The 18,210-nt window shown below is 40.3% G+C and overlaps 1 protein-coding gene across 3 annotated transcripts in view; it reads left to right on the top strand.

Annotated features, from left to right (window-relative positions):
• The window catches only part of IBTK (inhibitor of Bruton tyrosine kinase), a 57,723-nt gene extending 39,766 nt beyond the window's left edge, over nucleotides 1–17,957 (top strand). For all 3 annotated transcript variants that reach the window (XM_032104908.1, XM_032104906.1, XM_032104907.1), the window contains exons 26-29: nucleotides 4,951–5,103; nucleotides 12,667–12,735; nucleotides 12,833–12,965; nucleotides 15,357–17,957. In XM_032104908.1, the coding sequence (XP_031960799.1) occupies nucleotides 4,951–5,103; nucleotides 12,667–12,735; nucleotides 12,833–12,965; nucleotides 15,357–15,482 (481 nt within the window). In that variant the 3' untranslated portion in view covers nucleotides 15,483–17,957. The remainder of the gene's footprint in view (nucleotides 1–4,950; nucleotides 5,104–12,666; nucleotides 12,736–12,832; nucleotides 12,966–15,356) is intronic.
• Nucleotides 17,958–18,210: the final 253 nt, after the last annotated feature.

Genomic DNA, 18,210 nt, shown 5'->3' with positions numbered 1-18,210 from the left:
TCTTTGGAGGGTTATTAAATTGAATAGGCAGACTGAACTATTTGTATCTACATTTAGAAGTAATCTAGAAATTCAAAGCAGGTAGGGAAATGCAATGGTTGCAGTTTAACAGTTCTTTGAAATTTTGCTCTGAGTCAGAAGACTGAATCCCATCTGGTGCTTTCCTGTGTACAATGTCATATTTGCAGATGGGGCCCACGTAAATCATAGAAGAAGCAGCTTGAGAACAAGCTCTGAAACTTAGTCAGGAAGAAGTTATTGGAAACCATTATGAATAGTGTTTTTTCCTCTGTCAAAAACATAAAGAAAAATGTTAGCCCTTCCTGGGGGAAAGTCTGGAATGAGTTTGGACTAGAGCAGAATTGACCAAAATTAGAGATAACAAAGTTATCTAGGTGTCTCAGAGATGGAGGAAGCATTGTATGCTTCTAAAAATTTTTATGATGGAAGGATGCATAGGGGTTTAAAATGAGTTTGAATGCTGATTACACACAATTTAAGAGTTTGAGTTAGTATCATGGTATTGAATACAAAAATAGTTTATTATCTGTTCAGTGAACTAGATTTATAACAAATGTAATAAGATGCTAGCCCAAGTCATGCTTTGTTCTTCACTTTTACTGTTGGTATTGGATAAAAGCATAAACCAGAAATGTTAAGTTTCCAGCTATGTAAATTTAATGGGTTTAATTATTACATGATGAATACCTATTTGCATGCTCTAAGTGTGAAGTAAATGTTGGCCATTTCTCCAGTTTTCCCTATTCAAGAAGGTCTAGACTTTTATTGCAGATAACTTTTGTACTGTTACCCTAGAAGAACTGTCAGTCTCGTCTCTCTGTAGCTTACTTGGTTGTACCTCAGTGGGCAAAGGTTTTACCTGTCACAGTCACTTTTAAGATAATCTGTCTTTTCAATTTATTTTCATTCATATACACCTAATACTAAAATTTAGGGTCTCATTTACTCCCCCAATCCCTTAAATTTATTCTTATGTAATATTGGGCAAAGCCCACAACTTTATTTTAAAGAGGAAATACAATGAGTTGATTTGCACTTAAGGATTCAGACTTCCTGACCTCTGAACTATAGTTGAGACCTTGACACAGGGAGAAACAAGGTTTGCAAGATTCATCTTCTGAAGTCTAGTGAGTGGATGAATCTGTATCCTTAAAACTGGTCCTCTCTAGTGCTTTGAAGAACATGGTACCTGCTTTACACAGGCGATTCTGCAGGGCAAGCAGCACATTAGTTATTTGCCTTAGCTAATGGAGGTGTCACAGGGCTGCTACAGTTCTGAGGCTTAAAATTTGCTAGGAGAAACTGATGGTTGAATCACATGTTGATGAGCACAGCAAACACTGAGTTATTCTATCCTTTATTATATTAAAAAAAATAATACTCCACCCACTGTTCTTAATCTTACTACTAATGTTGTAATTGTCCATAAAGACAATGAAATATAAAAATCCTAAAAAATAAAAACAAAATTGTTACAGAAATAAAATGAGGGTGAAGGAGAATCTCCGTCCTTTTATCAGGTGTAGTGACAAAGTATGGAGGAAATCCTGAGGCATGTGATGGCTTCTTTGCTCCAGTCTTTAACAGTAAGATCAGTCATTCTCCAGGTACCCAGCCCCATGGGCTGGAATGAAGCCCCCATAGGGGGGCATCCAAGGGGAAATCGTCAGTGATGTGCTACACCACTTAAACACACACAAGTCCATGGAGCTGGATGGGATCGACCCAAGGGTACTGAGGGAGCTGGTGAAGGTGATCACTGAGACACTTTAAATCATACTAGCAGCCCTGGTCAAATGGAGAGGGCCCAGGTGAGTGGAATTGAGCCAATATGACACCCATCTAAAGGACTGGAAGGAGAATGTGGGGAACTACAGGCCTGTCAGCCTCACCTCAGCTCCAGGGAGGCTCATGGAGCAGATCATCCTTGGTGCTGTAACATGGCATGTGCAGGACAACCAGTTGGTCAGGTCCAGGCAGCGTAGCTTTAAGAAAAGCAGGTCCTGCCTGAATAGTTTGACTTATTCATACTATTCATGTACTCTCTGATAGATAATTCTTTATCTGATAGATAATTCTTTCTTTTTAATTCAGTTGGGTGTTACTTAAACTACAGACTGCCTATGGATTGTTCCTTGCTTTTAAAAAGCAAATAAGGACTGATTTTTGAATATCCCTAGATAAATGTCTCCAAAAAATATATTGTGCTCTTAAGGTTCTGATTAAACAGTTTTTGGAAGGAGCTGGGCCTACTGTGTTACACAAACCATCTTAGGTGGAAAGGCTAGGGTATATTTCAGGAGGATGGAATCCAATCTAATGCTCATGTGGTCACCATGCGTGATTCCACACGTTCCTCTCCTGCGTTCCTCTGGCTGCCGATCTGGAAAATGCCGGTAGCTCAAGAGTTCAAGCAAAGAACCAGTGGGAACTATATGAATTTTTAAAATTAGGCCTAGCTGCTGGAAGAGAGCATTTATTGAATAAACTTTATGCTGCTTTAGGCAAGCCATCAATTATTTGATTGCCCCTGCTAGTTGTTCAAAGTATTTTTGTGTGTAAGGTAGAATAGTTGTGTTACTCATCTACTCTAATATTATATTTGCAGAGTTAGTCTGTAAATTCACAGTGGACTATTAAGTGCATTTGGCAGTCAATTGAGCTTTCCACACATGCAAAATAGTCAAAGCCATAGAACTTGTGTTCCAGTGAAATCAGATATTCAACTTGGATGTGCAGTAGGCGCACTTGCCAGAAGGGTGTGGGACCTTCTGGCTCTTTTTTTTGGTTGACTGAAAGACAGAGTCTGTCGTACACAATGCCCTACCTTTTCCACCAAGAGAAACCTCCAGTTTCATAGTTTTTGGGGAAACTGAACCTATGTTTCCTCCTTTGAGCAAAAGTGAAAATTAGAAGGGAAAAATAAAATATCACATTGGTAATACTTTGAAAAAATGCCAAAAGTTAACTGCATGTTGACTTCATTAGTTCTTCAAACCTACTTTGATCAAGGGAGTTGGAGTGTTGCTGTTTTGGGCCCTTTTTACGCTCAGGAGACAGTCTATGGCTTTTCAAGACCAGAGGCATGAAGAAATTTGAAGTGTCTGTTGAGAATTAACAACTGTGTATCTTAATGTCTAGGCTGTCAGTTTGATGGTATTCCAGCTTATATTTAACATCAGGAGGTGTTTTGGAACTTCATGCTTTGATGGTTTGCAGTTGTAGCTTAGAGAAATTTAGTTATATTCCACTTTAGAAAAAAAGTTTAAATTAGTTTTTCTAATTGTGCAAATTAGATAAAAATGACAGTGTATCAGACAGGACAAGCTGAAATTTAGAGCTGTTACATGTTAGGAAGATTTTGTACCAGTTTTCAGACAAACCATTTTAAGCCACAAATAATTGATTTGGATAGGTTCACAAACTGGGAATGACAAAGCAGATTTTTTTGCCGATGTTGTTTTGGAGTTTGTGGGTTGGATTTTGGTTTATTTTTGATTCTCTCTTGCAAGTGGATCTGATTGCAGTACAGAATTTTCATGGAAATGGGTAGGCTACTTAAAATGTTACTAGCAGGAGAAGTTTCTGTGACAGCAGATCCCATGGACTGTTTGCCTACTTGGTGTAATAGGTTTGGGGAAGGTCTGGTCAAACACTTGCCTGAACTTCTGTGTGCCAGCTGATGGTTGAAATAGAAGATATGCAAAATGACTCTGAGCCCCTGTATCTGGAGGTTTTCATTCTACTTTCTATGTCTTCTGTGCTGCTTATCCAATACTTAAATAAAAAAAAAAGATCCAAACTGAAGCCAGGGTGGTCTAACATCAGACATCATACATAGGTTTCAGATGCTTTTGTTGTAACATTTCAGATACAATGTTGCACTTTAAAAATTCCTTCATATTTGTTATCTTAAATTGTGTCCCACCTAGATGTAGTTTGAAAGTCTTTGACTTCAGATCCTGCTCTTCTTATGGCAGCTGCACAATTGGCATTGTATAATGAGCTTGTTTTACTTCAGTAGTGTTTATTGATGGTCTCTTGTTTCCTTGGGTAGATAATAAGCAGAGCTGTTCTTTCAGAATGTATTTTGTGCATTTTGCAATAAATGGGTCTGCTATGCTTAGTAAGGTTAAATGTAAGCAAATATATGAAGAATTAAATCCAAAGCCTTGATGGGTAAAAGGAGGACTAGTGGTAACTGCCTTGAATTCTGAAAATAAAAAGGCTTTGAGTTTGGAAAGTGTTCATAATACCTAAGATGCTAAATTGCTATGTTTTCATAATGGTTTATTTTTGAAAGATAATATGCAGGCTCTAATTCAGTAACTTATGCTTGGACAAGTAAAAGAAAATGAAGGATATCAGTTTTATTGAACTTCAGTGTGGATTAAGGGATTTTAGAGCCTCCAGCAGGTATGAATAACTCATTCAGTATCTTGCGAAGAAAAGATCAGCTATACTTGACTTTCATTATGGTAAACTGCCAGTATTAGATCGACAGTACCTGGAGCATTGTGTGATTTATGAAAATACTTTTCAAGGACTAATACTATTAGAAAAGGTACAGCTTGTCTAAGACAAGACATCTATGAAAAAAATTTCTTTTTAAGAGGATGAGGTGGGGGGAATAGGTGGAAGGATGGGGTTTTGGGTTTGATTTTTTTCAGTTCTAATGAAATTTCAAAACTACTGGCTTCCTCTGTTCTCATAGATATTTTTTTTCTGTTCTTTACCTATATGACCCAGAATGACTTATTTTAGCAAATAGGGTCTAGCAGGATAATGGTGGTATACAAAACCTAAGCAATGATGTATTTTTAGTAAGTAGAAAGGCCTCTTTGCTATCTGAATCATGGAATAATACGGAGTCTTGAAAAGTGCAAGTATAAAGTGCATTGGTTTTGTTTCATTTTTGTTTTTAAAAAGGTCATCTTCATTACATTCTGCCTTGCCAAAGTCATTCCGTGATCTTGTAATGGAAGAAGAAAAATGTATGAGTGTGAATAATTCACCTGGTACTGGCATTAAAAGATGTGGATATAAAGGATCTGAGGAGTCATCAGTCCGAAACACCACAAGGTAAGAATACATTTTTTTCTAGTTGGTCAGCCATTATACAAGAAGTGCAATGACCTGCTAAATTCTGCTGAAATAAGAAAGAATAAAATTGTCATTTAAAAAAGATTCCTGTAAGCATTCTTCTGATGATTCTCTTAATAACATTTTATGAATGAAATACTTCTAAGAATAGTGTTGTGGTTTGAAGCTGGCCCAGCACCAGGTACCCACCAGAGCCACTCACTGACCCTCCCCTGCCACAGCTGGGCAGAGGAGGGAAAAAGAAAAAATAATTCATGAACGTTTCATGAGTGAGACAAGAACCGGGAAGACAACAAGGGTGAAACAGGTTCAACTTAAGTTACAAAGTGAATTTATTGCTAACAGAATCAGAGGAGCATAATGAGAAGTAAAATAAGCCCTTAGAACACCTTCCCCCCCCCCAGCCCCTCCCTCCTTCCCACCGACAGCGCAGGGAGACACGGCCTGGGGGTTTGGTCAGTCCATCCCCGAGATTTCCTCCCGCTGCTCCTCCGGGAGAGGAGTCTTCCCCTGTGAGGCCGTGGGTCCCTCCCACGGGAGACAGTTCTCCTGAACTTCCCCGGCGTGGGCCCGCTCTCAGGAGCAGCAGCCCCACCGCCCCTGCTGCAGCGTGAGCCCCTCCCACGGGCCCGCAGCCCTCCCAAACTGCTGCGCCGGGGCTCTCTCTTCCCACGGGGCGCAGCCCTCCAAGGCCAGGCTGCTCCAGCCTGGAAGCAGGGCCCTCTCTCTGCACCGGGTCTCCCACGGGATCACAGCCTCCTCCAGGCATCCACCCGCTCCGGCACGGGCACCTCCCCCACGGGCTGCGGGTGGATCTCTGCATCCCCCGTGGATCCCCACGGGCTGCAGGGGCACAGCGGCTTCACCATGGTCGGCACCACGGCCTGCAGAGGAACCTCAGCTCTGGCACCTGGAGCACCTCCTCCCCCTCCTTCTTCACTGACCTCGGTGTCTCCATGTTGTTTTCCCTCACATGTTCTCACCTCCTCCTCTTCTCTGGCTAGAACTCAAAATCTTGTGACTTTGTTTTGATTTTCTTCTTAAATATGTCATCACAGAGGCGTTACCAACCTCTCTCATTGGCCCAGTTTTGGCCAGCAGCATGTCCATCTTCAGAGCCATCAGCCACTGACCCTGCCGGGCATGGTGGGAAGCTTCCAGCAGCTTCCTCACAGGAGCCATCTCAATGGCTCCCTGCTACCCAAAACCAGGCTATGCCAAACCAGTACATGAATAGGGAGCTTAAAGACTGTGTTTCAGGTTCAAAGCGTTTGTATCCATATAGATGGATGTGTGCGTGTGTGTGTATATATATATATATGTATAAAACTTCAGGCTCCAAACAAAATATGTCTGTATGTTTGCATATGTATGTATATATAAAATGATAAAACGGTATTTTCTAACCTCTGTAGAAATTAGGTATTCATGAGCATTCAGATATGGCATTCATGAAACATTTTGCTAAGGAGTATTTGTTTGTAACCACAGAGTAGATTAAAATCAGTTTATTCAAACACAGTTCTGGCATTTCCTCATCTAAGTTTTCTTATAAGATGACTTTAATTGTTTAGGTGCAGTTTTTAATGGATTAAGAGGGGTTATAGAAACATTGATGTGCTGGTTATCTCTGTGTATTATAATTACTGTGGGACTGCAGTTCTAAGGACAAAAATAAGGCATGTGTGAATTATATCTCTAGTTATTAGACAATATCACTCTTTGGTCAAAACGTTTTAGCATCCTCTTGCTACCTCCAATAAAATCGCTGTTTTGGGTTAAAATAACTGGCTAAGGTGAGGAAAGAAATCTCAGCCTTATTCCTGAAGGTCTGTATGTCTGAGCTGCCCACCCACCTGCATCTCTTCCCCCTATCATCAGTAACTTTGAACATTAGCCATTTCAAATATATTTACAAAACAGAGAGCCTGAAAATCTTACAGAGTTTCCCACCTACTATCTGGAAGCACTGCAGGCCAGCTGACCCACAGTTTTAGGGAAGCCAAGTGTGACAGCAGGACTGGCTGGGTGTGCCAGAGGGAGGTGAGCAGGACAGGCTCTGTGACAGAAACCAGGATGAGCCACAGTCTGAGCACAGACAGGTGCATTGGGATCAGGCAAGGTTGACATCAAACCTGCAAGTCAAGTCAGGCTCAGGAACAGCAAAGCTGGGCTTGGCTATAGCTGCAGCATAGCTCAAGAAAGGCCTGACAGACTGAGCTTAAATGTAGCTCTTGAGTAAAGAGGGGGAGCTTCTGTAATCCTTCACACTACTCTTCTTACAACTCAACTTTAGAGCAGCCTGACTCAAGTTTACACAGCTGTGCTGAGGGAGAAGTTTGCAGAGCTGTTGGTGCACAGGGAGCTGTGTCCTTATCTGGCTGTTTTTCTTATGAACTCCTGTTCCCTTCTCCTCCAATAACTGACTCCTCTGTGGGGAGAAGGAGGTTCTGCTGGGCCTTGCTTTTGGTTGTTCAGCTTGTATAAAAACTGGTGTTTCCCTAGGACAGAAGTAGTACATGTTTTGCTGCTAGATAAAAAACAAAATGACGGTAGAAATGTAGGAACATTATGTGTGGGATAGTGTCTGAGGAGAGAGGTAGGAGGCATTTGGAGTGTATGTGATGGGGAGGCATTCTTCAGGACCAGAGTGACAGAGCTGAAGTTACTGTAGTGAGTGGAGGTGTGGGGACATGAAACACAAATCTGCAGAGGAACAGGTATTGTTCATTTTGTTGCTAGCACAATAATAAAACTTTGCATCATATGGGAGATGCCAAGGGCTGGTGATAAGAGAATTTGCACTGGATGCTATTCTTAGCTTTGTCTGTAATCTTCATAAAGTAATTTCTTTTCCTTTTGCATTGCTCTGTCTCGTCTGCGCAATCTGGCCAGTCTGCACGCTCTCAAAGTGGATTATTTGAGCTGAATCCAAGTCTAATACATTAACTGTCTGAAGATGATACATTAAGCTAGTGGAAGCCTAGTGGGTGGCTAAATTGACTACCATGACTTTGAAAAGAAGGCCCCTCCAAAGCTATTTCAGGTTGTTTTTGAATTGTGTCTGAAGATGCTTATTTCTGTCTATTAGGTGTAAAGAGCCTAGGTGACTAGTTCCTCCATCTGAAACTTAGGAGTTGAGTTTCTAGTTTGATGTAATTTAATTTTGTGACTGTACAGTTCTGTCACAGTGGGCTCTGATTTTTACCTGTGGCATTCAAGGGCTATTTCTGTGAAGATTGATTATCCACACCCTTACCCCTTCCCTTTTAAGGGAAGGAAATTACACAAGCTTTGAGCATAAGCAATCCTCACCTGTTGATGTCAGACTTGGTGATGGGACACTGAAGATAGTTGCATGGCTTAATGTTCCTGCTTTGTCTTTCTCCTTTGTATAAACTGTGCACTAATTAAACTGACAATTTTCTTAGGTCTCTGGATGAGGGTATTTTGGATGGTGATGTAAGCATTCTTCTATGTACTGTCACCTTCTTTTGTAGTACAGAATATTTTTTTAGGTAAACCACGTCATGAATTGTGGTGATTTGAACTGCATTTAATCCAAAGGCAGATCATCCCAAGAGCTGGGGTACATGGATGTGGCTGTGTTGTTTCCAGGGGCACCTCAGCCTTGGGAGTTATACTATGCATGTGTAGCTCATAGTCCAAGCTAAAAACATAGGCCTGACATGACTTAACTTAGTTGTGGCAGCCTGAGTTGTCTTCACTGTGTTACTCCAGGGAGCAGTGAAGAGTCTTAGTGGAAACAAATATTTGTGGCTTCGTGTGGGAATGGCCTAGTTCTGTCATGGCTAATAATGAGCTAATAATTAGCATATGACTCAAATGGTATAGCAAAACCCAGGAGGTTCTGCAGGAGACCAGGCTTTGTGTTCTTTTTCTGAGAGCAGTTATTAGATCAGGGAGGCACCAAACCTGACCTGACTTCTCATGAACAAATACTCAAGAAACACTAGTGAGCTGAGGGCTGGGACATTTTGGTGGCTGCACAAGAGTCATGGCAAGTTCAGCCAGCTGAGTTAATCAGGTTGGTTCAGTACTGATGATACTTGGCTGGTTTATTTCCATGCAGAACCATTTATGTCTCTCCATCAGTCTTAATTTCCAAGACTTCCAAGTTTCCAAGTTCTATATTTTTGAGGCTTTTTTCCCATTTTTCTGTATATGCTAGCTTCACATTTCCTGTGTATTCCATTTCTCCTAGTCATTTTGATGCCAGCTGAGGAATTAATTTAGCATGTTGAAATATCTGCAGTTGATTTAATATCTGGAATGAGTGTCTTGTTAGCAAGAAACACAGATGTACATATGTACAAACAGCTTCAAAATACCTGGACTGCTTCCTACATTTTAAAGCCCCATTGGCTTTAAATGAGGGAGATGATGCAGGTATTTACTTATCTTTTAATTGATCGCTAGAGTATGTGTGATGCTGGAGCTATTAATTCCAGTTTTGGGAAATTACTGTTGAGGTGATTTTTTTGGTTGTTGTTTGGGCTTCTTGACTTGTTTGTATAGAATGCATCGGGCTTGTTAAGTGTAACAATCCAGTTCAGTTCATTTATAGTAGTGCTGTAAGTTCTTTGGATTGCGAGTGGAAAGAAGAGTGTAGCTGTCAAATCAGTTATTGTCAAATGGACTACAAGGTGAGTATTATTAAAGCAGGTGGAAAAAGAGAGAAAATTGAGCGATAATATCAGTATAAAAGCACAGAGGTCTGCCTTCATCTCCTCTTCTTCCTTTTCTTTGGTTCTTTTCTGCTTTTTAATGTTGTTATCTATAAGTGCAGTAAAAGCTGGAAGCTAGTTTATCATAGAATGGTTTGGGTTGGAAGGGACCTTAAAGATCATCTTGTTCCAATCCTCCTGCCGGGGCAGGGACCCCTCCCTCAGAGCTCCATCCAGCCTAGCCTTGAACACTTGCAGGGATGGGGCATCCATAGCTTCCCTGAGCAACCCGTTCCTGTGCCTCACCACCTTCACAGTGAAGAAGTTCCTCCTAATATCTAATCTAAACCTGCTCTTTTTCCGTTTGTAACCTTGTCCTGTCATTACATGTGCTTGTAAAAAGTCCCCCTCCATCTTTCTTGCAGGTTCCCTTCATGTATTGGAAGGCAACCATTAAGTCACTCTGAAGCCTTCTCTTTTCAAGGTTGACCAAACCCAATTCTCTCAGCTTTTCCCTGGGTGGAGTGGTGTTTCATACCTCTAATGAGCTTGGTGGCCTACTCTGGACTTGCTCTAAGGTCCATGTCTTTTTTTGTGCTGAGGACCCCAGAGCTGGATGCAGCTAAAAAGTAGTGCCCTGCTTTGAAATCACAGAATAATTTTGATTCTGTAGTTTATCCTCCCACTAAAAGTAAGTCAAACTAGATCATGTTATTCAGGACCTGGTCTAGTTGAGTTGTGACTGCTTCCAAGTGTGAAGATACCACAAATGTTTTGGGCAACATGTTTCAGTGGATAATCATCTCCATATGGGATTTTTATTTTTCCTTTTATCTGTCTGGGATTTACTATTTTGCCTCTTGTCTATGTTGCCTCTATTCTGTCATTATGCACCTCTAAGATTCTTGCTTCATCTTTTCTCTATCCTGCAGTTAGGTAGTTGAAGACAGCAATGAGATCTCCCTTTAGGATTAATAACACACATTCGTCCTAATCCTGGACTTGTTCCAACCTGACAGCATTCTTCTTGTACTGAGGAGCCCAAAATTGAGAATAATACTCTGTGCGTAGATGAAGAAATACAACATAAATGGGAAGAATTACTTCCTCTGCCTGCCTTGCTACAGTATTGCTAGCACAGCCCAGCATGCAGTTGGCTGTCTCTGCTGCAGAGGCACTGGCTGGTAACATCTTCCACTTGTTGTCAGCCAGGACTCTTCAGGTTCTTCTTTCTCTCTGCAGAGCTTTCTAGCCAGTCAGCCCCGGCCTGTACTGCTTTGTGGGGCTGTTCTCTTCCAAGTACAGAAATTTGCACTTGCTTTTGAAATTCATTGGTTCTCAGCTGCCCATTTCTCCAGCCTCTTGAGGGCTTCTAAAAGGCAGCCTGGCATTCAGAATGTGCACCATTCCCAATCTCTCCACATCCAGCTGTGGCCTGCTGAGGGTCTGTTCTGTTCTGTTCTACCAAAGATGCTAACAGGATTGGTTCCAGTATCAGTCCCTGAGGACCCCCACTAGGACTTGGTTTCCAGTTGGACTTTGTACACCTAATCCATTTCCAGACCATTTTCCACCCATCTCATAGTCCATTTACTCCATCCATATTTTTCAGACTGAGTACAAGGATACGTGACCTGGCAATGTGTATTGTTTGTTTTGTGGGGAAAAAAATATGTTTTATGACAAAAAGCTCAACATGATTAATTTAAATCAGTTTTTGATGATGGATGTTGGATTTCAGGTTTTTTGAGATCTTGCCCTTACCACTTTGTGGTAGGAATCATGTTTTTTGTTATCCTTGGAATTGTGTTCTGGGGAAAATATTTCAAACAGAGAACTTGGTAGTTACTGGAATTCTCTTAACTTTCTATAGACTTTTTTCTTTTTTATCCAAGAACTTATGGTCACTTAAAAAGGATTACCAAAACCTTAAAGAAAATTGAGAGTGATTTATGAAACAGCAACACTCTTAGAGTTGTTTGCAGTGCCATAGAATAATTCAAAAAATTTTTCCCAGCTTGTCACAGTATGATGTAACACTTTTTTAGGGTTCTGGAAATTGAAAAACTATCCTGTCAAAGATAGGTATTAAATCATGAGAATAGGGCCCTCTCTTCCTACTGGTGTAGGATTTTTCTGACAAATATACTTGTCTCTTAAGGAATACAGTATAACAAATGTGACTTCTTTTTGTTGAGAGGTTAACATTTTGCAACTGAATGAAGTGTCTTCCCGTCGGGAACTCTATAAATATTTCAAGATTTTTTTTCCTATCCTGTTAATTCTAGTTTTATGCTATTCTTGTGAATGTGGGAGGTGGTTACAGGTTATGTGCTGAAAGTCCATAATTTCTGGGCTTACACTCAAAGAATTTACTTAGTGCTATTGTAGCACTGGCTCTTTCGCATGAAGCACGTAATTTGAATACAGGACAGTTGGATATGTTATCTTGAATTTTTTGTTCTTTCACATTAATTGCAAACTTTTATAGGTAGTGCTGTTAGTGCATAACTCAGTTGGCTAATTTACATGTTAGAAAGCAAAAAAGCCTGTTTTTTTAAAATAAACAACCAAAAGTGAAACTTTTTTTCAAATCCTCAAATGTTAGGAAATGCCAGAATTAATTCCCAAAATGGAATTCTGTTAGGGTCTGGTAGTCAGAAATGAGAATCAGTGTCTTTTTCAGTCACAGTATCACATTTAAAAACAAATTCAACATTACGTCCTTTTGCTTTTCCTCTGGACAAACCCTACATATTTGCTGTAAGTGCCTACTGTAAGTTTGTATTTCATGATACGATTTAGAAGAATGCTCTGCCAGTGACTTTTACTTTCCTTTCCTGCCTCTCTCCAGGTGCACCACAAGAAGTAACTCAGGTCTGGAAGACCATGTTCTGGATTCTTCACAGCTGGAGAGTCATAAGTAAGTTCGGCAGTGGCTTAGATTCTGGAACTTCTTCACTGGGTGTTGTGCTGATCTTGATGTTGCCTCTTAATGTCGTTTGGGTTTTTTTTTGCAGTCCTTGGTCAGCAGCATCACCAACCAGCTCTCCTGTGATAGCACCTGTCATGTTTTCAGCTATTGTAGAGGAAGAGCTCCAGCAAGAAGCTGCTCTTATTAGAAGCAGAGAAAAACCTTTGGCGTTGATCCAGGTAAAGTGCTAAGTTACTGCTGCTCTAAAGTATCACAAGGAGTTTCCAATGGCTCTTTCAGAGATCAGTTTTTGGTATTAATTATGTATTCATACTTCTCATTTACATAATGATATTAAAAATCATTTAAATATAACTCCACACTGCTGTTTTATAAGGTGGCCTCTATTAAAGTCAAAATGTCTGAGTCCATGATAAATGTATTTGGAGCATCAGAGAATGATTGAGTTTGGAAGGAACCTCTGGCAATTGTCTAAACCCCTGCTCAGAGCAGGGTCAGTTTAGAGCAGGTTTCTCAAAGACATGTCCAGGCAGTGTTTGATTATCTGCAAGGATGAAGACTAATGGCATCTCTAGAAAACCTGTTCTGGGGACCCCTCTCACACCAAAAAAGATTTTTAAATGCAATTTTCTGTTTTTCAATCTGTGCCCATTGCCTCTTCTCCTGTCTTTGGGTACTACTGAGAAGACCGTGGTCAGTTTTCTTTATTCTGTCCTATCAAGTATTTTTTGATAAGATCTCCATAAGCCTTTTTTTCTCCACACTAAACAAGTGCAGTGAGCTCAGCATCTCCTCAGTGTCAGATGCGCTGGCTCTTAATAATTTTTATGCTATGTCACTGGACTGTTCGTTATTATATTCATGTTTCTCTTGTACTGAGAGGTCAAGAAGTAGATCTGGAACTTCAAGTGTGTCTCACCAGTGCTGAGTAGAAGGGAAGGGTCATCTATCTCATTTTGCTGGCAGTGCTGTCCCTCACAGAGCACAGGAGGCTGCCACCCTTCTTTGCCATATGAGCACATTGCTGGCTAAAAGCCTAAATTGTCCACCAGGACCCCCACTCCTTTTATGCTAGGCTGCTTTTCAGCTTGTCAGTTCCCAGTATGTACTGGTGTCTGGGGTTATTCTTCTCAGGAGCTGGACTTTGTGCTGCTCTTTCTTGAACTTCATGACATTCCTTGCAGCCCATTTTTCTAGTGTTGTCTGGGTCTCTCTGAGTGGCAGCACAAGCATCTGGTATATCAGCCACTCCTTCCAGTTCTCTACTGTTCGTAACCTTGCTAAGGGTGAACTGTGTCTCTTCCTGTGGGTAATTGATAAAGATGTTAAACAGTACTAGCCCTAGTCTCAATCTCAGTGTTGGAGCTAGTGACTGGCCTCTAGATGGACTTTGTGCCACTGGTCACAACCCTTTGAGATCACTAGTTCAGCCAGTTTTCAGTCTGTCTCACATTGCATTTATGAGGTCTATTCTTAAGCTTGTCCACTTAAACTTTTAGTCAATACTTAAGCTGTACCACTTCCCTGGGGATCACCTAGTAGTTGCTCAGATCCTCTTGCCCTTCTTGAAGGTAGGAATGACATTTGATTCCTTCCAGTCCTCAGGAATCAACCCGTATTGCAACAATTTTTCAAGGGTTTTTTTGAGAGTGGTCTTGCAGTCATTTTGACCAGCTCTGGTCTCCAGGGCCTGGCATTGCTGGAGACTGATCTTAATGCTTAAGACCAAGATTAAGGTTCCCAGCCTTTTCCATGTCTTTTTCATTCAGTAGTGGATCCATGTTGTCTTTTTTTGCTGTTGTAGAAGCCTGTTTTGTTGCCCTTCCTATTCTTTGCCAGATTCTACCGCAGATGGGCTTTGACTTTCTTAATTCTGTTCCTGTGTGGTCACACAATGTCTCTATTTTCCTTCATCACTTTTCTCTGATTCCACATCTTGTATGCTTCCTTTTTGTTTGAGTTTTGTCAGGAGCTCTTTTTTTTGTCTGTGCAGTCCTGCCATTCTTACTTGGCTAAGGAGCTCATTGGCATGGTCTGTTCTTGAGCTTGGCCAAGGTGATCTTTGAAATCAACCAGCTGTCCTGGACCTTTCTTCTTTCTGGGGCCAAATCTCAGGAGTTTTTCCAAGCAGACTCCTTCATAGTCTTCTCTTCTGAAGTCCCAAGTTGTTTGCTATTTCCCTTGTTCCCAGCTTTCAGGATCCTGAATTCCAGCATCTCATTGTCATTGCAGCCAAGGCTGCCCTCAGTCTTCACATCCTTGACTAGTCTTTTTTTTTGTAAGTTTGCGATCCATCAGAATGTCTCCTTTGATCAGCTCCTTGATCATCTGTGTTAAGAATTTGTCACCAATGGAGAGACCTCCTAGAGTGCTTGTGTCCTGCTGTCTTGCCTTTCCAGCAGATACCAGGGTGGCTCAAGTTTCCCATGAGGAGCAAGACCTGAAAACATGAGGTTTCTTCAAGTTGTCTGAAGAATGCATCTGTTCTACTCCTTCCTGATTAGGAGTTCTGATGCATTCAGGACCAGTGAAGCCAGTTCATAACCATGCCCATGATGTAAATGTAGACCTGGCACTGACTGACACACATGCTGTTTTTTTCCTTCCAGATTGAGGAGTGTGCTATTCAAGATTTACTAGTCCACTATGAAGCTTTTGACAACCCTGATGAATTTGTGACCGTTGAAAGGGCTCCACAGGGACCTATAGCAGCACCTATGTGGAACAAGCACTAATTCTTACTCTTCACAGTCCTCCCTTCCACAGTTTTCACAGTTGTATGTGCACTTTTGAAATTGTAATTCTTCTTACAAGTAAAATAGGACTGGAATAATAAGAATCATGTAATTTTTAACATCAGCGTTAAAACACTGCCCATAATCACTAGGTATATGTTAGAGAGAATGAAATAATGTGCTCACTGTGTCCTTTACCCACAGTATCTATTGTTATGTATGTTTTGAGAGAGTTTCTTTAATGACACATATTACTAGTAATGTTACATGAGGCTGTAGATTGGGAATGTACTTGCTAATCTTAAATTGTAAGGGTTTTTTGTTAAATTTACAGGTGAAAAGCGAGTGTTTATTTTGTGATTTAATGTGGAATTGAATGTGCACAATTAAACACCTCTAAAGTTTGGGGGGTGGTGTGTCCTTCAGGGCTTTCTTGAAAATTGGGAATATTGGGGAAAAGTTTGTGCTTGAACTTCCTGTAAAAGTACAGTTTAACAATGCAGTTGTTCTTAAGTTATGCGTGCAAGTCCTCGCTCTCTGGTTGCTGTGGCCAGCGCGTTTCCCTCTTGTGCCCCAGGCTGTGCCTCCATTCCCGGCCGTCACCTGCGCTCGGCTCAGCTGTGCATGTTTGTCACTGCTGTGAGTGAGCCCAGCCTTGGAGCAGCCAGCTCTATCTTGAAGTAAAGCACACAGCCCAAGAGAACATGGGGCCACTTAATTAGCCCATATATAGTCTTACTCTGGTAAATATGGTACGGTTTTAGAACCGCTGTGTTTGAGGGACGATTCACTTGAAGTGCTGAGGAAAAAAGATCTCTGCATACGTTGTTAAAGCTATAGGGGTGACTGCTTGACTGGGAAATTTGCAAACACCTAAGATGCAAAGATTATCATAGATGGCTTTCAATATTGTGTTCCAAAGTTCTCTGTGCCTGGTTGAAACAAATTTATATATAAAAAAAGAAAAAAAAAAGGTAGCCTTATTTGCAATATTCTGTCTAGTTTGTCTTGTTTGTATAGGTGTGTTTGAACTTGTACTTCTTCAGTAGTGTCAGTACTTACGAACTCTGGAAAACTGGAATGGAGAGATCTGCATAAAATGAATATAGAGAATTGATCACTGTGTGATAAAAGAATCTTGAAAAAAATGATGTAGATATGTCTTAATGATTTCAGGTCAAGCTACACCAAAAAAATCCCCCACAAAAACTGTAAAAAACCGCAATAAACCATAAAATCTTGATTTATACAAAGTTAGTATACTTTTATGTGCTGTCTATATATAAAATCAGTGATTTAGGTAACTAGAGTTACCTGTAAGTGTTCCTTTTGTGTCTGAAACAAGAACTGTAGACATTTTGAAGCTACACAGGCAAGGAAGGAGGTAGGTTTTAATTCTGTTTTAAATTCTACTGATAATTCATTCACTAAACCAATGATAATACTTGCATTAAGGGCTTTACTTGATGGACTAAAGGGCCCTAGGGCCTGCTGAAACAATCCTTCTGGTTTAAAAGAAAGCTTATGTAATGTGAGAAATAGCTATAGAAGCAGTAGGCCTTTCCAGGTGTGAACCTAATTTGTTATCAAATGTAAAATTATTGTAAATTTGCTAATTTGCTTTTTTTTCAAAATAATGCTGTTGAAAATCTCATTCTCCTGAAATTTTAAGAGGATCGATGTTTCCACCATGCCAAGGACCTTGACTGCTTTCAAGTTGTGGTTTTATTGTCGATTTGTTTAGGCATCATCACTGGTTATATGTAATATTCGTAAACAAACATGAGGAATGATCAGAGTACCACTCTTCTGGAGTTGAGAACACTGAACTGTGTTAGAACAGCTTTGTTAAGGCTGAAATGTGTCACAGAAAGCTGGCATTTTCTAGCGCAGATGCCCGACTTTGTGGCTTTTTTTTCTAATGCCAAACATGAATTCCATCTTTGTTCACTCAGCTCTAATAACATTTTGTCATTTCTGGGCTTGTTAACTCCTTTAACTTGCACGAAAACAGACTTGAATTCCCAGGTTCTAGTGAACATAATGTAACACATCAGAGTTTTCAGTAAAAAACAATATTTAGCATATAGATATAAGTTCAAGGAGATGTATTGTAGCTATTTAGTGTAAGAAATACAACTTTAACAAAAGGGTTCTAGTGAAATATTTGTTATATCTCAAAGACAAATGAACCATCCTCCAAAACAGTTTCCTTGAACATTTTGTCTTTTTACATTTTGTCTTTTCTCCTTCATCATTCATTATCCCCAACTTCAGTAACTTCTTAAAAAGTAGAGGGATAAGTAAAACTTGGGTATGTTTTCAGATTCAAATAGAGAAACATTTAAAATTGTAATAATACTGCACTACCTTCAGGACTTGCTGTCATTGTGTCAAGGCATTTGAGGAATGTATAACGTTTTTTGCATTGTATATTGAAATGAAAATGCAAGTAAAGTGGGAGACTTCAGTCAATTATAGAACCTTTGCTACTTTTGTTCCTCAAGGTTGGAGGTTGTTTTTAGTGACTAATCTGACAGTATTGTTGAATGGAATTTCCATATAAGGACTGATTGTACAACCTTTCACAGAACACCATTGACAAAAAGAAATTCTAAATTTTGTAATTTAACTTGTGTTATAAATCTTGATGATACCTTCCTACCATATATTTTTTAACTGAATTCCCCATCCTCTACCCTGTGGTTAGCATCATTTATAGGTGGCA

The sequence above is a fragment of the Corvus moneduloides genome, chromosome 3, assembly GCF_009650955.1.
Source record: "Corvus moneduloides isolate bCorMon1 chromosome 3, bCorMon1.pri, whole genome shotgun sequence".
Lineage (NCBI taxonomy): Eukaryota > Metazoa > Chordata > Aves > Passeriformes > Corvidae > Corvus > Corvus moneduloides.
This window is presented reverse-complemented; position numbering and strand designations above follow the sequence as displayed.